Source organism: Molothrus aeneus, chromosome 3, assembly GCF_037042795.1.
Source record: "Molothrus aeneus isolate 106 chromosome 3, BPBGC_Maene_1.0, whole genome shotgun sequence".
Taxonomy (NCBI): domain Eukaryota; kingdom Metazoa; phylum Chordata; class Aves; order Passeriformes; family Icteridae; genus Molothrus; species Molothrus aeneus.
The window spans coordinates 6,388,998-6,405,661 of NC_089648.1; the positions used below are offsets into that span (position 1 = coordinate 6,388,998).

At 54.2% G+C, this 16,664-nt stretch overlaps 1 protein-coding gene across 4 annotated transcripts in view; it reads left to right on the forward strand.

Annotated features, from left to right (window-relative positions):
- The window catches only part of PTK7 (protein tyrosine kinase 7 (inactive)), a 35,234-nt gene that overhangs the window by 12,822 nt on the left and 5,748 nt on the right, over positions 1-16,664 (forward strand). The window contains exons 2-14 of one of the 4 annotated variants that reach the window (XM_066546179.1): positions 9,570-9,863; positions 10,386-10,488; positions 10,990-11,180; positions 12,185-12,332; positions 13,277-13,407; positions 13,654-13,920; positions 14,128-14,261; positions 14,635-14,770; positions 14,864-14,983; positions 15,129-15,278; positions 15,511-15,661; positions 16,001-16,128; positions 16,406-16,618. In XM_066546179.1, the coding sequence (XP_066402276.1) occupies positions 9,570-9,863; positions 10,386-10,488; positions 10,990-11,180; positions 12,185-12,332; positions 13,277-13,407; positions 13,654-13,920; positions 14,128-14,261; positions 14,635-14,770; positions 14,864-14,983; positions 15,129-15,278; positions 15,511-15,661; positions 16,001-16,128; positions 16,406-16,618 (2,166 nt within the window). The other 3 variants (XM_066546180.1, XM_066546181.1, XM_066546182.1) reach the window with 3 other exon arrangements.

Genomic DNA, 16,664 nt, shown 5'->3' on the forward strand with positions numbered 1-16,664 from the left:
GTCTGCAGCTGGTTTCCTGGGCTCAATGTCCTTGTGCTGAGCCTTTTTGTCAGTTCTGATGGCCTGCAGCAGATGTGTGAGCAGTACCTGCCTGCCTTGGCATGGGGCTGTGTGCAGCAGAGGCTGCCCTGCTGTGTGTGGCAGTGAGCTCTTCCCAGGGCCAGCTGCACCCCAGCACATCCCTGGCAGTGCTGCCTTGGTGTCTGCTCCAGCAATTGATTCACTGTTCAACACCTTGTTCTGGTTTCTTGTGATAACTGCTCAGAAACTGGGCTTGGCCATTTCCATGTATGGGATCCTGGAAGGATAGGGACACCCCAAAACTTGCAGTGTCTCTGAACAGTTTTTGGGAGGCTAATTGCTAAGTGGTTGCTGCTTTTTCCCCTTTCTTTTTTTTTTTTTTTATTTTTTTTTTTTTGTTTTGTTGTGGTTTTTTTTTTTTTTTTTTTCCATTCTAAAGCTTTCTTTGCAGGGCAGAATTGGTTTCTCAGTATTTGCTTGGTTGTGTTCCACACAGAAGGCAGCAGAGAGAGGTGCTGTGGGACACATGGAGCCAGCTCAGTGTTGATGTGCAGGCATCATGTCTCTTGCAAATCTGGAGTGAACTGCCCCAAAGGCAGAGGTTCAGTGCCCATGTGGGCAGACCCACACTCTCACAGCAGAGCTGCTGGATCCAGGTGTGTGATACAATCACAGATGATGTTTTCCCAAGTTCCCAGTCATCTAGATCCACCACAGCATGACCTGGAGCTCCTGTGTGCTGGTCCAGTTTCTCCTGCCTCATGGAGCCACTCTAGCAGAGCATTTCTTGGAAATGCTGCTCTGTGCCCATGATTGCTTTCCTGGGTGCAGAGTGAGTTTTTGATTTTACTTTAACTGTGACAGGAAAAGATGTAGTTTTAAAAACCTTATATGATGAGTGCCCAAAGACTTTCCAGATGTTGTGCTGCTCTCTGTGTTCAGAGCCCCTTGCCTGAATCAAACCATTTCCATCTGGCCTGCTGGTTTATTGCAAGCCTGCCCATCTGAGAGGCTCTCTGGACTGGAACCTCTCGCATGGAGGATCACTCTGGCTGGAAATAATTTGGGGATGCAAAATATCTCTGGGTGTTTGGCTTGGCTGCTGCTCCAGCAGTGGAAGAGCTGTGTGTGGAGCAGGCATGCTCCCAGCTGCTGCTTTTTGTGGCTCCAGGGGCCTGCCCAGGAGGCAGGGGGGGTTCCTCACGTTACTGAGCATTCATGATTTTCCTTGCTTGCTTCTATGGCTTCAGCTGGTGCAAGTGAGCCTGCTGGCTCTGTGCTTGTGACCAGCACAGAGGAAAAGCTGACCCATGTGTCCTTGTTCCCTGTTCTGGCATGCCAAAAATCTGCTTTTATATGAGCGTGCTCATAATGAGCTGTGCCAGGAAACACATGGCTTGCTGGAGACATGAATGGGAGGTCTGTATGGGGCCCTGTGCTCACTGGGAGCCTCACAGGGACAAAGAGCAGATGCTGGTGTGCTCTGCTTGCTCCGTGGCAGTCTGTGCCCTGTGGGCTGCAGAGCATGGGGAGCAGAAGATGGGATCAAGGAACGAAGTGCTTGGCTGATCCAGTGGTGGCAGAGAGGCCAGGTAAGTGGTTTTACTGCCTGCTGATCTTTGTGGCTCTCCTGCTCTGGAGAGGGCTGGCTTGCTGCTCTGGAGATGTGGCTGTTTGCAGTGAAGGCTGGGTTGGAAGGAGCCCAGGCACTGCAGGCAAGCAAAGTGCTGCTAATAGCTTAGGATGACAATTGTGGGTGGGGATGAGGGAGAACAGGAGAGATATGCCAAGCCCATTGGGCCCTAGGTAGCATGTGGGCAGAGGGGCTGTGCAAGCTGTGCCTGGCTGCAGCAGGAAGAAAAGGCTCTCAGGGCAGAGTTGCAGTCCTGAGCATCAGCAGCACTTCAGTGTCTGGAGTGCTTCTCCCTTGTAGGGAGTGCTGCCAGGGCTGCATGGGCTGAGCTGGTGCTGAGCAGTGCACACACAGCACATGAGGAGTTAAACCTGCCTGCAGGCACTGGAGCCTTGTTCTGACAGAGGGCTTGTCAAGTCCTCTGGACCAGCAAGCTCAGGATGCTCTAGCTCAGTGATTTCATTGCCCAGCCTTTGGAAGCAAGCCAGGGCTTGAACGCAGAGTTTGCTGCTCTTTGATCCAAGAGTGACTAAAAGCAAAGCCCAAGTGCTGGAGCCATTCCCGAGGACTTGGCAACTGAAGGAATTGCTGCCTGCAGACAGTGATGTTTAAGTTGCTCCTAAAGACAAGACCTGCTTGATAATGCTTTCTGAGAGTGTGATATTGAAACCTGTGAGAGGCCAGGACCCCAAGCCCTAACACCATCCCTGCTGTCCTTAGGATGGAGCACAGGTCATGGTGTTTTCTGAAGATGTGCCTATGGTTGCCATTGACACCACACTTCTGCTGTGGCCTGATTGTCTTTCTCAGAGAAAAGGTGATAAATCAGTCCTGAGTGTGAGCTTCTCAGTCTCTTCTGCTCTTTTTCCTCTGGGGACTGTCTTTCTTGTGGCCCCTAGCTGTGCCCCTGGGCTTGCAGGGAGCCAAGTCACCTTCCAAACTGTGCTTCTGGTTTGGTGGTTTTGCTTGGGGTTAGCAGCAGCTAAACATGCAGCTGGGGGATGCAGTGGCAGCTCTGCCTGTGCCTGCCTTGCCTTGTTACAGGTTTACAACAGAGCTGGGAGTGAGTGCATCAGCTCATCCAAATCCTCCTTTTCCTTAGTGGTTTCTCATCAAAGAGCAACAGCCTGTATTGCTGCTGGACAGTTTGTTTCTTCAGTGGTCTGGGCAGTGGCAGGGGCAGAAGATGAAGGTCACAGTGTGGATATGTGGGGTGGCCTTGTATTGAGAATGGATTTGAGGGAGCTAAAAGCTGTCACTGCCACCTTGCTTTGCTGAGCTCTGTTAGTTAGCTGGCACACCCAGAGCTGGTAGCTGAATTTAAAAGTGGTGAAAGGGTCTCTTAATCCTGGTCTTTCAGTCTGAATCTGAAGTGCTGCAGCCTGGGGATAGATTTAGGCTACTCCTGCTGTTCACCTCAAATTAGAGGTGGGAACTAAGGCATCTCTGGCCAGGCCACCTTGCTCTCTCCCAGCTGTATCCCTGGACTCTGTTTGCAGGGAAGTGCAATGTGTGGCTGCTGCAAGGGGCCCAGGGCCTTCCCTCAGTGAACTGCTGGGGTGCTGCAAGGGCCCTGCAGGTTTGGGGAGCCAGGGGGAGCAGGCTTCCCAGCAGTGCCTTCCCAGGGAGCATGGCATCTTTGCTAGCTATGAATGGAAATGGACAGGGAGCAAATGTTTAGCAGTGTGTTACAAAGCTCTCTGCCTCCTTCAGTGCTGAGCTGGTGGTGTAAATACATTCAGCTCCTGCCCCAGGTCTTGAGACCTGCACACTCCTTGTGCAGCCCCAGCAAGAGCTGGTTCCATGGTGGAGCTGGGACAGCTGTGAGCTCCTGGCTCTGGCATAGGAGCATGGGAGCTCCACTCTGCTTTGAGAGGCCAAACAGATGCTGGCCAGTCATGTCCTCTGCCAGAAACAGCTGGCTGGGCCAGTTCTTGCAGCTGACTTCTTCCATCACATCTTGGTACTTCTGGGTCTTAGTTTTGTTTCCTCTAAGCCAGGTTTTCCCCCTCCATAGCTGGGGTAGATCTGAGGCCTCCTGCTGGCAGGGAAGAAGAGGAAGAGGATGGCTCCCTTTTGGAGAGAAAGGATGGATGCAGTTTGGGTGCTCTGGGCTTTGCTGTCCTGGGCACTGGAGAGGAATTGCAGCTCCTCTAAACTGCTGTTCCAGGTGCAGAGCATTAAAGAAATTGGCTTGCACATCTGGCTGAGCTGACCCAGGGTGAATTTTGCTGAAGTGCTCCTGGAAGCAAGTCTGCAGAATAATGCTCCTGGGGCCTGGCTGGATAATGGGGCTGGGCTACAGGCTGCAGAAGCACCAGAGTGCTGGGCTTGCTTTCCAAACCAGGAAACCTTATACTTGCACAGAGCCCTCTCCCGAATCCCATTCCCATGCTGTTAGCTCCTGGTTTGGTTGCAAGCAGCTTTGGGATTACTCATATCCTGTGGTGTCTCAGAGATTGGTAAACTCTTGGGTACAAAGTGAAATGGATCCTCTCCTTTTCCCTCTCTGTCCTTTGTCCAGAGCTCTTTTATTTCAGAGCAGCTGGTGCCCAGGAGTTGCACACTGGGCATGGCGGGATGGGGGCAGTTTGGGGTGGGTGGAAGCATGGATCTCCCCCAGGAGTGGGCATATGGAGCACTGCATTGTGCTTTCCCCAGCAGGGCTGTAGGTGAGAGAGGTGCCTGTGCACTCAGCAGGAATCTGGGGCTGTGCAGCAGCTGAAGGCTTTGTGGTTGAGGCCGCATTCCCAAGCGATGTCGTGAGGCAAGGAGACCGGGATTTTTGGATTGTTTCAAGATGTAGGCAGCCTGGCCTGGCAGGCAGGGCAGGAGATGTGCTGCCTGCTCTCCTCAGCTTGCAGGGTTGCTCTGCAGCACCCAGGTGGTGCTGGGTGCTGGAGTGTCCCCAGGTGAGCCTGTGGAGCTGGCACTGAGGAATTAAAGCAGTGAATTCTAGTTAGCACTTCTGGCTCTGGAGAATAGTCCCAAAGACATTCCCAGTCCGTGCTGAGTCTGCTGCCACATCACTGCATTAATGCTGTGGCAGCCTTTGAAGGGAGTGGCTACCATGGGGCTGGGTGTCCTTTACCAGAGGTGTGGAGAGTTCTTTGCTTCTTGCCAATCCCACAGGATTGAAAACTTACTCTGCAGAGCTTCAGACAGCAGTGACTGACTTCATAGAGTTGCTCAGAAGTCTGTCCTGGATATGGCTTTGTTGATTTTGTCACCCTGAAATGCTCTGCATGTGCTCAGGCTGGAGTCCAGCAATGGCCGAGTCCTGGTTGCAGCCCCAAATTTCTCCTCACAGAGAAAAGCAAGGCACAGTTCTTCCCAAGAATATTTCTGGGTTTCACATTCTCTGAACCTCAGAGAAAGAAAACACAATTCTTATCATTTGCTGTGCCTGTGTTTGTGCAAAAGGAGAATGCAATATGGAGATTGTTTACCCACAGTGATGGTGTTTTGTTTCCTTGGCCTGTCAGGGCCAAGTGTGTGTGTGTGTGTTGGGACTGTTGGGTGACAGTCACGAGTTGTGTGCAGAGTTGAGTTGCTTGGCAGGTTCAGTTTTAGATGTATAGAATAATATGGTATAATAAAGTAATTAATTAGCCTTCTGCTAAGATGGAGTCCTCCTCATCATTCTCTCTCCCCTCGTCAGGACTGCCTGCAAATTCAATACCTGGGGACACCCCAAGACAAAAAAGTGAATTGAGAGACACTTGTTAGAAACTAGGACTGGTAATGCAGGTGTATTAGTGTCACTATTTTTCCTGGGGTAAAGCTGCTATTTGCCTCCCTAAAAAAATGAAATTAGTTTGAGCAGAGGGTACCACTGCCTGAAGGATGCTGTGTTCCTGCACTCAGATCTTTGCCAGAAGGATGATCTCACAGCCAGGATGGGATCTGAGCTCTTCTCTGCATCCTTGTGCATTCTACTAGTCCATGGCCCCTCCCTGCAGATGATTTGCTTTGTGGTGTGTGGGGATGATACCCTGAGGACCTGTAGGTACCAATTGAACCTCCCTGCACAATTCACTTAACCTTTATCTATTACCTCAACAGGAGGGTTTTGCATTTCAATTGAGTATCCTTTGGGTAGCACACCACTGGGTGTTTTCAAGCAAGCTGCATTTCAAACATGTTTATCTAATCTGGCTGAAGATCTTTCCTGGAAAGCTTTCTGTAGGCACAGTTGAGACAGTTTTAGTCCAGAAACATGTGTGGAGGGTTTCTTTTTCTCCCAGCCAGGGGTGGCTGGTGTCACATGCATGTGCAGGGGCCGGATGTTTGCCAGCACACACATTTGGGACTGCTCCGTGCTGGCGTGGGCTTTGCAGGACCATGGCTGGCCCAGCTGTGTGGCTGGGGGAGAGCTCTGCACTGCCTCTGTCTTGCTAAGGCTGATGTGGCATTGCTGGATCGTTTTTGAAGTGACTCTCACTAAGGGAAGCGTTTTGCTTTGTTCAGCAGCTCCCAGCAATGTGTCCCAGCCCAGATGAGCTCATGAAACCACAGCAGAAGCTTTTGGGAAGGTGTCCAGTGTGAGCTGGGGTTGCCTTTGCTCTCTCCTCTGGGGTAGCCTCCAGTGGGTGAGCCACACACGGCCATGGCTCTGCCACACAGGAGAGCTGGGAGGTCCTGCAGCTGCTGAGAGGAACAAACAAATTTTCTTTACTCAGCAGCGGTGCAGATTGTTGGCTTTGTACAGGTTTTACCCAAACTCCAGCATAATGGCATCCCACACAGCAGCCCTCTCCTTGGACAGCTTCCTTGAGCCTCTGTCCCAAAAGCCCAGGAGGTGGAGGGGGGATGCACAGACCCTGCTGACTGCGGCCTTTTCCTGGGCCAGGGTTGTGCAGCTCTTCCAGGCAGTTCCCATCTCCCAACACTGGGCCCCGGTGCTCTGGATTGAAGTACTGTGAAAAGCTGTGTCCTCCTCTGGGCTTCTGATGTCTTCCACCCCAAAACTCAAGTAGGATTCTTCTGGACCACATCTAGCTGCTCCTGGTCTTTCCTTGCAGCCCAGATGTGATGCATGGTTGGGACAATGGTTTCCAGTCTGTGTAGCCAGTTCACCAGTGGCACCTTGGATGCTATTGTCAAACAAAACACAGGCTGGTGGCTCTTGCTGCGCTTTACATTTTTTTTTATCCCATTTTGCCTTGACACTTGTGCTCATGAGCTGTTCATCACAGGCATCTTGCTTGAGCTGAAATGGTTGTGTCCATTTCCCCAGCATGGAAAACAACAGCATGAATAATTCCTCCTGTTTCACCAGGGAGCTGGATCCCAGTGTTTCCTGACACCTGGTAAAATCCCTGCTTCCCATGTGGGACTTGTGCCAAGCCACCATCATGTCCTCTGTCCACAGAGCCATGTCCTCCTGCCTGGCCATGGGGCATGCTGGAGCAGCAGGATGCATCTGATGAGGCAGCCAAAGCTCTCAGTGATCAGTGCTGAGTAAAGTGCACTTGTGCTGTCAGTGATGGGCTGAAAGCAGCTCTGTTGCTCTTCAGTGTTACATTGGTAATGCTGATGATTTCATGCTAGAAATCACTTCTATGTAATTTAAAATGTAATTTAAAATATAACATCTTAATACCCTAATGGTCTGCACCTTCAGAGAGAGGTGTCTCATCACAAACTCCAGCACTGGCATGATCCTACTCCAGTAGGCTGACACTGCAAGAGCAGAACAAATCCATCCTCCTGCATGAGCTTTGTGTGCCCTGCCACTTGGCACCTGCTTTGTCCCATACAGGTGTGATTTGATGGAAATATGCCTGAGGCATGTCTGGGGAAAATAACAGACCTGGATCCTGTAGGTTCAAACCTGAGTGGGTTTGAGTGCTCTGTTCCCCTTTCCTCCTGCCCCTTTGACCCAGCAGCAGTTCTGGTGTGAGCTCAGCTCCTGATGTTCTGGAGCTTTTAGGCTATGGAGCACATGGCTGTGTTTGAGTGAGGTTGGGTGGCTGCTGCCGTGCTGAGTGCTCTGGTTGGGACAGATCTGATGTGACACATGTTCCTGCACGTTGTATCACCTTGAGGCGTGTTTTCATCTCAGCTTCATGAGCCAGCTGTCACAGACTGATGGATAGTTCCTGCCTTTAGGGGAGGTGCATGGCAGCTGCCCATGGAGACTTCACTGGACGTGCTGACCCTTGGAGCACAGCATGCTGATGGGACTTGGCTCTGTACGAGACCCAGGGAAACGGGACCATCAACAGGTTCCTGAGAAATGCATGGAGCTGGCTGTTCTGTTGCAAAAGTCAGGACAGCCAAATTCAGAGTTCATAGCTCTGGGATCAGAGGAAATTCAGTTGGGAATTGAGTGGCAGAAGGGTCACTGCAAAATCCAGCCCCTGCTCCTAGCTGATGTGTTTGGGACAGGTGTGAAGCCCTGTTGGAGTGCCTGTGTCAGTGCCTTGCTGCTGCTGCTGTGAGTGGGGGAGCACAGACCAGCCCTGTAGGAAATGAGTGCCCATGAGCAGCATTGCCGTGGCCCCTGCACTGTGTAGATGCTCCAAAGGCTTTCCAGCGTGGGAAGGGCTCTTGTGGCTTCCTGGAATTTGATGGTCTTCAAAACATCTCTTTTGGAAAAAGATTCCTTATCCCTAGCTCTGTCTGACTGAGGTGTGTTGTTAAATCTTATCCCTTCACCAGGCTTTTATACAAATGCTGGGAAGGAGGATGTGGCTGAGTGTCCAAAGAGGAGCTGCCTTTCAGCTGGACTTTGATACTGCTCACGTAACTTATCCAGGCAAACACTTTCTGAAGCTGTTTCTCCTGCAGTGGTGGGAACACACTGTTTTGACCCTGCTCTTGTTCGTCTTCATTCTAAGAAGCTCAAAATGTGCCTGGCTTGGCCCCTTTCCCTGCAGAGCATGGTGCTGCTGACAGAGTCCAAGAGCCATCCTCATGTGCTGAATTGCCTTTTGTTTGCTTCCCTTGCTTTTCCAGCTGGTAACCAGAGCAGAGTGCCTGCAGGGCTGGCTGGGGGCAGCCAGCAGCCAGATCTGGGAATGTGTGAGAGGTTCCCTCAGCAGCCATGCCAGGCACTGCCCAGGGAAGCACTCTTGGATGGGCATTAGTGTGTCAAGGAGGGCTTTAGGGGGTTTCCATCTCTGTAGAGAGATGCCTCCAGCCCCTCAGGCCACTACCAGACCCCAGGACAGCTGTTGCAGTTTGTTGTTTTTGTTGTTTCCGCTTCTGCTTGCGAGCGAGCGGGCTGAGTCACCGGCGCGAGTTTGTGGTGTCCCTGTTGCATCCTCTTGTGCTGTGTTCCAGCAGATGCTGTGTTTATTCACATAGATAATCCTTGTTCCACACCAGTGTTTCTCTGTGTGATTGCTGGGGCTGTGGAGGTGAGTCAGAGACATAGTCCTGATGAGAGGGACTTTGAGGAAAACCTAGAAACAGTCTGTGCGTGTTTCTAATTAGGGACAATCGTGGTGCAAGGCTGGAACTTAGGACACATCCCAAAAAACTGGACAAGAAGCACTCAAAGAAACATTGCAAGTGCCCAGGAAGCTGCTTGCTCTCCAGGGCTTTGGTGACTGCCTTCCAGGCTCATACATTGCAAGACATCTTTCTGTTCAGGCTGGAAGTGTGATACTCAGTAGTGGGTCATGGGAACTCCCTCTTCATGCCCGTGTCCCCAGGGAGCAGAGAGCCCTCCTTGGCTGTGGCAAGCTCAGGCAGCCCTGTTCCAGTGATTGCTGCAGACAGGCTTAAAGCAGCTGTGCTGGCATCCAAGCACAGATCTGTTCAAACTCTGAATGATGTGCTTTGAGCTCTGTTTCTCCTAACATGGCTCTGACTGTCTGGACACCCTTGAGAACAGCACGTGCTTACCTGATCCACTCTTCTCCTTCCCTTGCTCTGAGCATGCCCTCCCTTTTCTGCCTTGCAGCCGTGGGCACGCAGGCGAGCATCCTTTTCACCAAAGAGCCGTACTCGCAGGATGCCCTGCACGGCCGCAGCGCCATCCTCCGCTGCGAGGTGAAGGAGCCGGCGGACGTGGAGTTCCAGTGGCTGCAGGACGGAATTCCCGTCCAGGACACGGAGCAGCGCTTCAAGGAGGGCAGCAACCTCCAGTTTGCCGCCGTGGATCGGCACCGGGACGCCGGGCTCTTCCAGTGCCTGGCGAGGAACGTGCTCACCGGGGAGGAGGCGCGCACCGCCAACGCCTCCTTCAACATCAAGTGTGAGTGTGGGGCTGCCTGCAAGGCACAGGGAAAAGCATTCTCTTGGGAGGGCCAGAGGCTGGAAATAGTTTTTCCAGGCTGTTTGCTAATGCTTGTGTGGGTCAGACAGGGATCGGATGGCTTGGGCTGCTCAAGTCGGATTCCTCTCCAGCTGCCGTGTCCATCCTGCCCTGTAGTCCTCTTGTGTCTTCTGGTGTCCCTGAGGCTGTCAGAGATGCTTTCTCCTGTCCCCTTTCCTGTTTGTGCATATGAAACTGGGACATTACTGCAGCAAGTGTGTCCTGGGCACTGCAGATCCTTTCAGAACTCACCTTAACCCTCAAAGAACAGCTATGTAGGGCAAGGAGAGATCTCTGCAGTGTGGGTGTCTCTTTACTCCACGCTGCCTTGAGGGCATGTGTATCTCTAAGCATGCTTGTGCCCTTGCTGCCTCCTCTGGTTATCGGTGAGTCACCAATAACCAGCACTTGGGCTCTGTACGTTTGGAGAGCCAGCTGTGTTGGTATTCTTTGATCCCACAGGGATTGAGACAGGCAGTGTGGTTCTGAAGCAGCCGGCCAGCGTAGCTGAGATCCAGCCCTCCTCCACAGTGGTGCTGCGGTGTCACATCGATGGCCACCCACGGTAAGGGTTGCCTCCTGAGGAGTGGACCCTGCCAGGGGCCCCTGCACCTTGGCTGTGTGGTCTCTCTTTCTCTCTCTCTATCCCCCTCCCTCTTCCCCGCCACCTTTTTTCTTTCTGCTCCTCCCCCACTCCCCTCCTCTCTCCCGCAAGAGTTCAGTAGAGTCAGGGAAGGCCAAGGGCAGGATTGAGCCTGTGCTGAGCGCCGCGGGAGAAGGCAGACGGCTTCCCCAGAGCCGCCTAGCGAGGAGCACAGTAAGGATGGGCTGTCACAGCCCAGCTGCTGAGCTGCTTGGTGTGCTGCAGTCACTCTCCGTCGCTTCCCAGTCGTGTCCCGTCCACCTTGGCTGCATGTCTCATGGCTTCGTGTCTGTGTCGGGGCCGGCAGCGGGACGGAGAGCCAGGGCACTGGGCCATCTCTGGGCTGTCTCCTCCGCACACCCGCTCCCGGGGCAGCCCTGACGGCGCCGTGCCCGTGCTCACCTGCTCACCCCTGTCTTGCAGCCCCATGTGGCAGTGGTTCCGGGACGGTGTCCCCCTCTCGGAGAGCCACAGCTCCTACTCTGTCAGCAACAAGGAGCGGACGCTGACCCTGCCGAGCGCCAGCCCCGATGACAACGGGCTCTACTCCTGCTGCGCCCGCAGCGCCGTCGGCTCCGTCTGCAGCCACAACAACTTCACGCTCAATGTCATCGGTGAGTTGTGTCCCAGCTGTCACACTGCCCTGCCCCACAGCCTGCTCTGCTGCAGGGGAACCTCAGCCTTGTGTGGCTTTCCTCTGTGCAAAGCTTCTGGGCAGAGACAGACCCAACGAATCCTGGCCAGGTGTCACAGACGTGTTTTATGAAAAATCCTTTCCTTAGGATTTTTTCTCCTGAGGAGCTGAGAAGCCTCAGAAACAAAATGTAAACAACCATCCTCTGCTGCTGTAGAATGCAACAGGTGGATCTGTGATTGGTCTCATGTAATTGTTTCTAATTAATGGCCTATCACAGTCTAGCTGTCCAGACTGTCTCAGTCAGTCACAAGCCTTTGTTATCATTCTTTTTCTATTCTTAGCTAGTCTTCTGATAAAATCCTTTCTTCTATCCTTTTAGTATAGTTTTAATGTAATATATATCATAAAATAATAAATCAAGCCTTCTGAAACATAAAGTCAACATTCTCATCTCTTCCCTCATCCTGCGAACACCTCCACAGCCAGGCTGGAGCCCAGCCCTGTCTGTGTGTGTTAATTCACCCCTGTGTCTTTCTGGAGCAGATTTATGCTGTCTTCTTTTGTAATGGAGCACCCTGGAGGCTGTAGGTGCTTCTGGTTTTGCTAGTGTCATTGCCACGTGGGTAAATGCCATGTTGGTCTTTGGAGGAAAGTCCTAAGGAGGGCAGGAATTGTCGACATTAGAGGGGTATTTGGAACTGGACAGGGGAATTTTGCTGTCCAGTGTCAGCTTTGATCTGTTCACTAGGAACCAGGGTGGCCAGGGCCATGCTGGAAACAGAAGGGGTTTTCCCCTTCTGAGCAGCTCCCACATGCAATCCTAGGCTCTGAGTCCCTAACTCCAGCTGTGCTGGCACGTTTGCCTCCTTTGGGCTTGCAGGGCACACCCAGCTCTTCTTTGAGCTTTTCCCAGAGCACTGGTGTGGGGACACTGCAGGCCCCTCTGTCCCCCTCACCCTCCTGTGGTCTGTGCCATTGCAGATGAGAGCTTTCCTCAGGCAGTGATCGTCCCTCAGGACCTCATCGTGACCAAGAACGAAGAGGCCATGTTTGACTGCCAGTTTGCAGCTGTGCCCCCTCCCACGCAGGAATGGCTCTTTGAAGACAACCCTGTCACCAACAGATCCAAGTAACAGGGACCCCAGTGATGTGGGCAGGGCTGGGAGGAGAGGGGCACTGTGTTCCAGAAGAGAGAGGTCAAACCCTGCCTGGACAGGAGGGCAAGCACACAACATCAGAGTGGTCATGGGGATTGGTTTCTCAGCTTGACTGGCTTGGGTTTAGCAGGGCCTTGGTCCTTGTGCATGGCATTTACCTGAACAGGACTCAGGGAGCAGTTTGTCCTCACAGGAATCTGTGGGGCTGTCAGTTCTAGATGCCCATGCATGATGGTCCCACAGTTAGGGATTAGAGAATCACCCAGATGTGGTGATTCTGTGGAGCCAGGGAAGCTCAAGCTCCAGACACCCACTTGGGGCAATTCACAGTCAGGGACGTGTCCCAGTACTTGATGCCAACACATGGTGATCCCCAGACTTGGGAACACCTCCCAGCCCCCAACATCTGCACAGCAATCACTGGGCCCATGGCTCTCCTGCACTTCCACATCCATGTGCATGGTGATCCCCAGAGCCAGGAGTGTTTCTGTGCCCCTGAGAGCCTAAGCATGGGGCAGTCTGCAGGCCAGGGCAGTGATCCCGGAGCTGGGATGTCTCTTCCAGTCTCTGGAAAGCAAGCAGTGCTGTCTGGGTGCCGGCTGCCCTCGGCCTGGCAGCCCCCTGGCGCCACCTTGTGTCCCCTGCCCCTCCTCCTGGCTCTGTGTGCTCCCAGAACTGGCTCCTGCTTGCTGATGCATTTTTTGGTGGGAGCCAGCTCTTCCGCCAAGACAAAAACTTCTGCGAGCTCATTTCCTCCATGAAGAATGTATCCCGACCATCCTGTTCACATGTGGTGGGAAGCTTTGGCGTGGCCCCTCCTGGTTTCACGGGCTCATGCAGGACATCTCAGCTCTGTGGCTGTGGCCCATGTCCTGCAGAGGTGCCCACTGAGCCCTTGCTCTCCCCATGTGCCCAGGACCACCGTGTTTGCCAATGGCTCCCTGCTGATCACCCAGGTGAGGGCTCGCAGCACCGGTGTCTACAAGTGCGTTGGCCACGGGCAGAGGGGGAAGACTCTCGTGCTGAAGGCAACTCTGCGGCTGGCAGGTGAGGTCTGGGGCTGGTGACAGGGTGGGCAGTGAGTCCCCAGAGTTCCAGTGTCACCCTGGAGCTATGTGACAATATAGCAGTGGGTCAGTACATGCAATGGTTCATCCTTGCTCTCTGGATGAGGGCAGCAAACAGTTTGTGTGCTCTCACCTTTAAATGGTGCCTCCCCTGTGAATGATGGTGTTGGTGGGTTGGCTACATCTTGTTGCCGTCTTTGAGCCCTGTTGTTCTTGTTCCTCTCAGAGATTGAAGACATGGCGCCCTTCTCCCCGAAGGTGTTGACAGCAAACCAGGGGCACCGCGTGTCCTGCACTGCCCCACAAGGCATACCCACACCCCAGGTCTGGTGGGAGAGAAACCAGGAACGAGTTCCCACTGCTGGCAGGGTGTACCAAGAGGCAGAGCAGCTCATTTTCACCAGTATCACAGAGATGGATGCAGGGATCTACACGTGCCACGCTGCCAACAAGGCTGGAGAGAAGAAACAGGAGCTAAGCATCACTGTGGCTAGTAGGAAACTTTCTGAAAAGGGTGGGAGCAGAAGAGGGGCTGGGTAGGGGGTTAGGGTGAGCTGGGCAGCGTGGCTCATTACCTCACTGATACAGAGAGGCACCTCTCATGGCTGAGCTGCAGGTTGCACACTGCCTGTGTGTTTGCACTGCTGCTGGCCAGAGGGGTAGTGAGTGGCTCTGTGTAACCCCTTGCCTTCATGCCCAGCGGTACCCAAATGGGTGGAGATGCCCAAGGACAGCCAGCTGGAGGAGAGCAAGCCAGGATACCTGCACTGCCTCAGCAAGGCCTCCCTGAAACCCACCGTCACCTGGTACCGCAATGGCATCTCCATTTCTGAGGTGAGGCCACAAGGCGAGCCCCTGCCCCTCGTGGGCACTCCTGCTGGGCACCTGCTCTGCTGCTGCTGTTTCTCACCTTGTTCCTAGGCCCAGCTTCCCTGTCACCCCCACTTTGGCCTTTTTCCTGGCACTAGCTCCATCCTCCTGATGTGTGGGTGCACAGTTGGCTGGCAGTCAGCCCTGTGTTTTTGGGGCAGGGCAAAGAAAAAGGTCCCCGCAGCTTGTCTCGCTTCTCCACGTGGGTCTCAGCAGGGCTGTGTTTATCTGGAGCACGGTGTGGCACGTGGAGTGTCAGCAGTGCCACAAGCCAGGGCTGACCCTAGGGCTGGTGACAGCGTCACTTGTGCCCCGCTCCTTCCCCCGCTCTGGGCAGGACTCGCGGTTTGAGATCTCGGAGAACGGGACGCTGCGCATCAACAACGTGGAGGTGTACGACGGCACCATGTACAAGTGTGTGAGCAGCACCCCGGCGGGCAGCATCGAGGGATACGCGCGCGTGCACGTGCTGGGTAGGCTGGCAGCCCCTCGCGTCCCTCCCTGGTGGCTGCAGGGGTGACACCTCCAGCTCCAGGGAGCCTAAACATCGCCTCCGCCTGTTGCAGAGAAGCTGAAGTTCACGCCGCCACCTCAGCCCCTGCAGTGCATGGAGTTTGATAAGGAGGTTACGGTGTCCTGCTCGGCCACGGGCCGGGAAAAACCCACCATCCAGTGGACTAAGACAGGTCAGGGGGATTTGGTTGTGGTGTGCCTGCTTCTGACCTGAGGCCACGGGAGCTTCACCTTGTCCCACCTCCAGCGTGGGTGAAGCAGCAGCGTGGCCCCGTGCGTGCTGCACGACTGCTGCATCCGTGCTCTCGTGTCCTGCAGATGGGAGCAGCCTGCCATCCCACGTCAGCCACAATGCTGGCATCCTGTCCTTCCACAAGGTGAGCAGGAGCGACTCAGGGAACTACACGTGCATCGCCTCCAACAGGCCGCAGGGCGAGATCCGTGCCACCGTGCAGCTCGTGGTAGCAGGTGAGGGCTCTGTGGCAGGCAGGGGTGTTTCCTGCTGGGCTGGCTTGGCCCGAGTGGCAGAGAAAGCAGTGTCTGGCCTGGTCCTGAGCTCTGTCTCACAGTTTGTCAGTGCTTTGCATGCAGCCTGGGAGGGCACGTGCCACTGTGCCACCGTGCTGGCTGTGCTCCCTGGTGGGAGCTTAGCACCATTCCCAGGAGCTGACAGAGTTCATTTTGGCCTCTCTGCCTTCAGTTTACGTCACCTTCAAGCTGGAGCCAGAGCCCACAACGGTGTACCCAGGCCACACAGCCATGTTCCAGTGCCAGGCAGAGGGGGACCCCGTACCGCACATCCAGTGGAAAGGGAAGGACAAGATTTTGGATCCCGGCAAGCTCCTGCCCAGGTACACAGCCTCCATTCCAAACTGACACGTGGTACAGCAGGACATTCCCAAGTACCCCTCATCCCTGCCCAGTATGAGGGTGCCAGTGGTGCAATCCTGGGTTTGTAGCTTGGTGGGCACGTCGTTGACTCCACGTGCCAGGACTTGGACTCTGCTGGCCCCAGGGTTTCCCTTTCTGCCACAGCCTGCCAAGCTGTGATTGAGCTTCAGTCATCTGTTCTTAAGTGTTGCACAGCCTGAGATGGAAGCTGATGGCAGTGGGGACGTGGGGCTGCAGGTACCCCAGGCCTGCCTCTGCCCTTTGGTGTTTGCAAAGAGCTCTGTGTGTGTGGTTGGCAGGATTCAGATCATGCCCAATGGCTCCTTGGTGATTTATGACGTCACCTCCGAGGACTCAGGAAAATACACCTGCATCGCTGGCAACAGCTGCAACATCAAGCACCGGGAGGCATTCCTCTATGTTGTAGGTAAGGAAGGTGCCCAGGGTTGGGACATGACCTCCTGGAATCCCTGGCAGTTCTAGGCCCTGCTTGTGGCTCTGGTGGTGCCTACCAGGCAGTCCCAGCAGCATCCCCGTTGAAATGCAGCAGAGTGTGCTGTGGGATGTGCCCAGCATGCTGTGGCTGGGTGAGAGGTGGCCACAGCAGTGGGTAGGGGGCTGGAGGCTTTTCACATCCCTCCAGCACATTCCTGAGCAGAATTTGGGAAATCCCTCCACACCCCGATGTGCTCTCTGCCCCACAGACAAGCCAGCAGCAGAAGAGGATGAGGGACCTGCCAGCCACACACCCTACAAGATGATCCAGACCATTGGGCTCTCAGTGGGGGCAGCTGTTGCCTACATTATTATTGTGCTGGGGCTGATGTTCTACTGTAAGAAGAGGAGAAAAGCCAAGAGGCTGAAGAAGCACCCAGAGGGCGAGGAGCCTGAGATGGAGTGTCTGAACGGTGAGGCCGGTACGCCTGAGGGTCAGGGCTTCACCACAGCTCTCTGTCCCTGTGC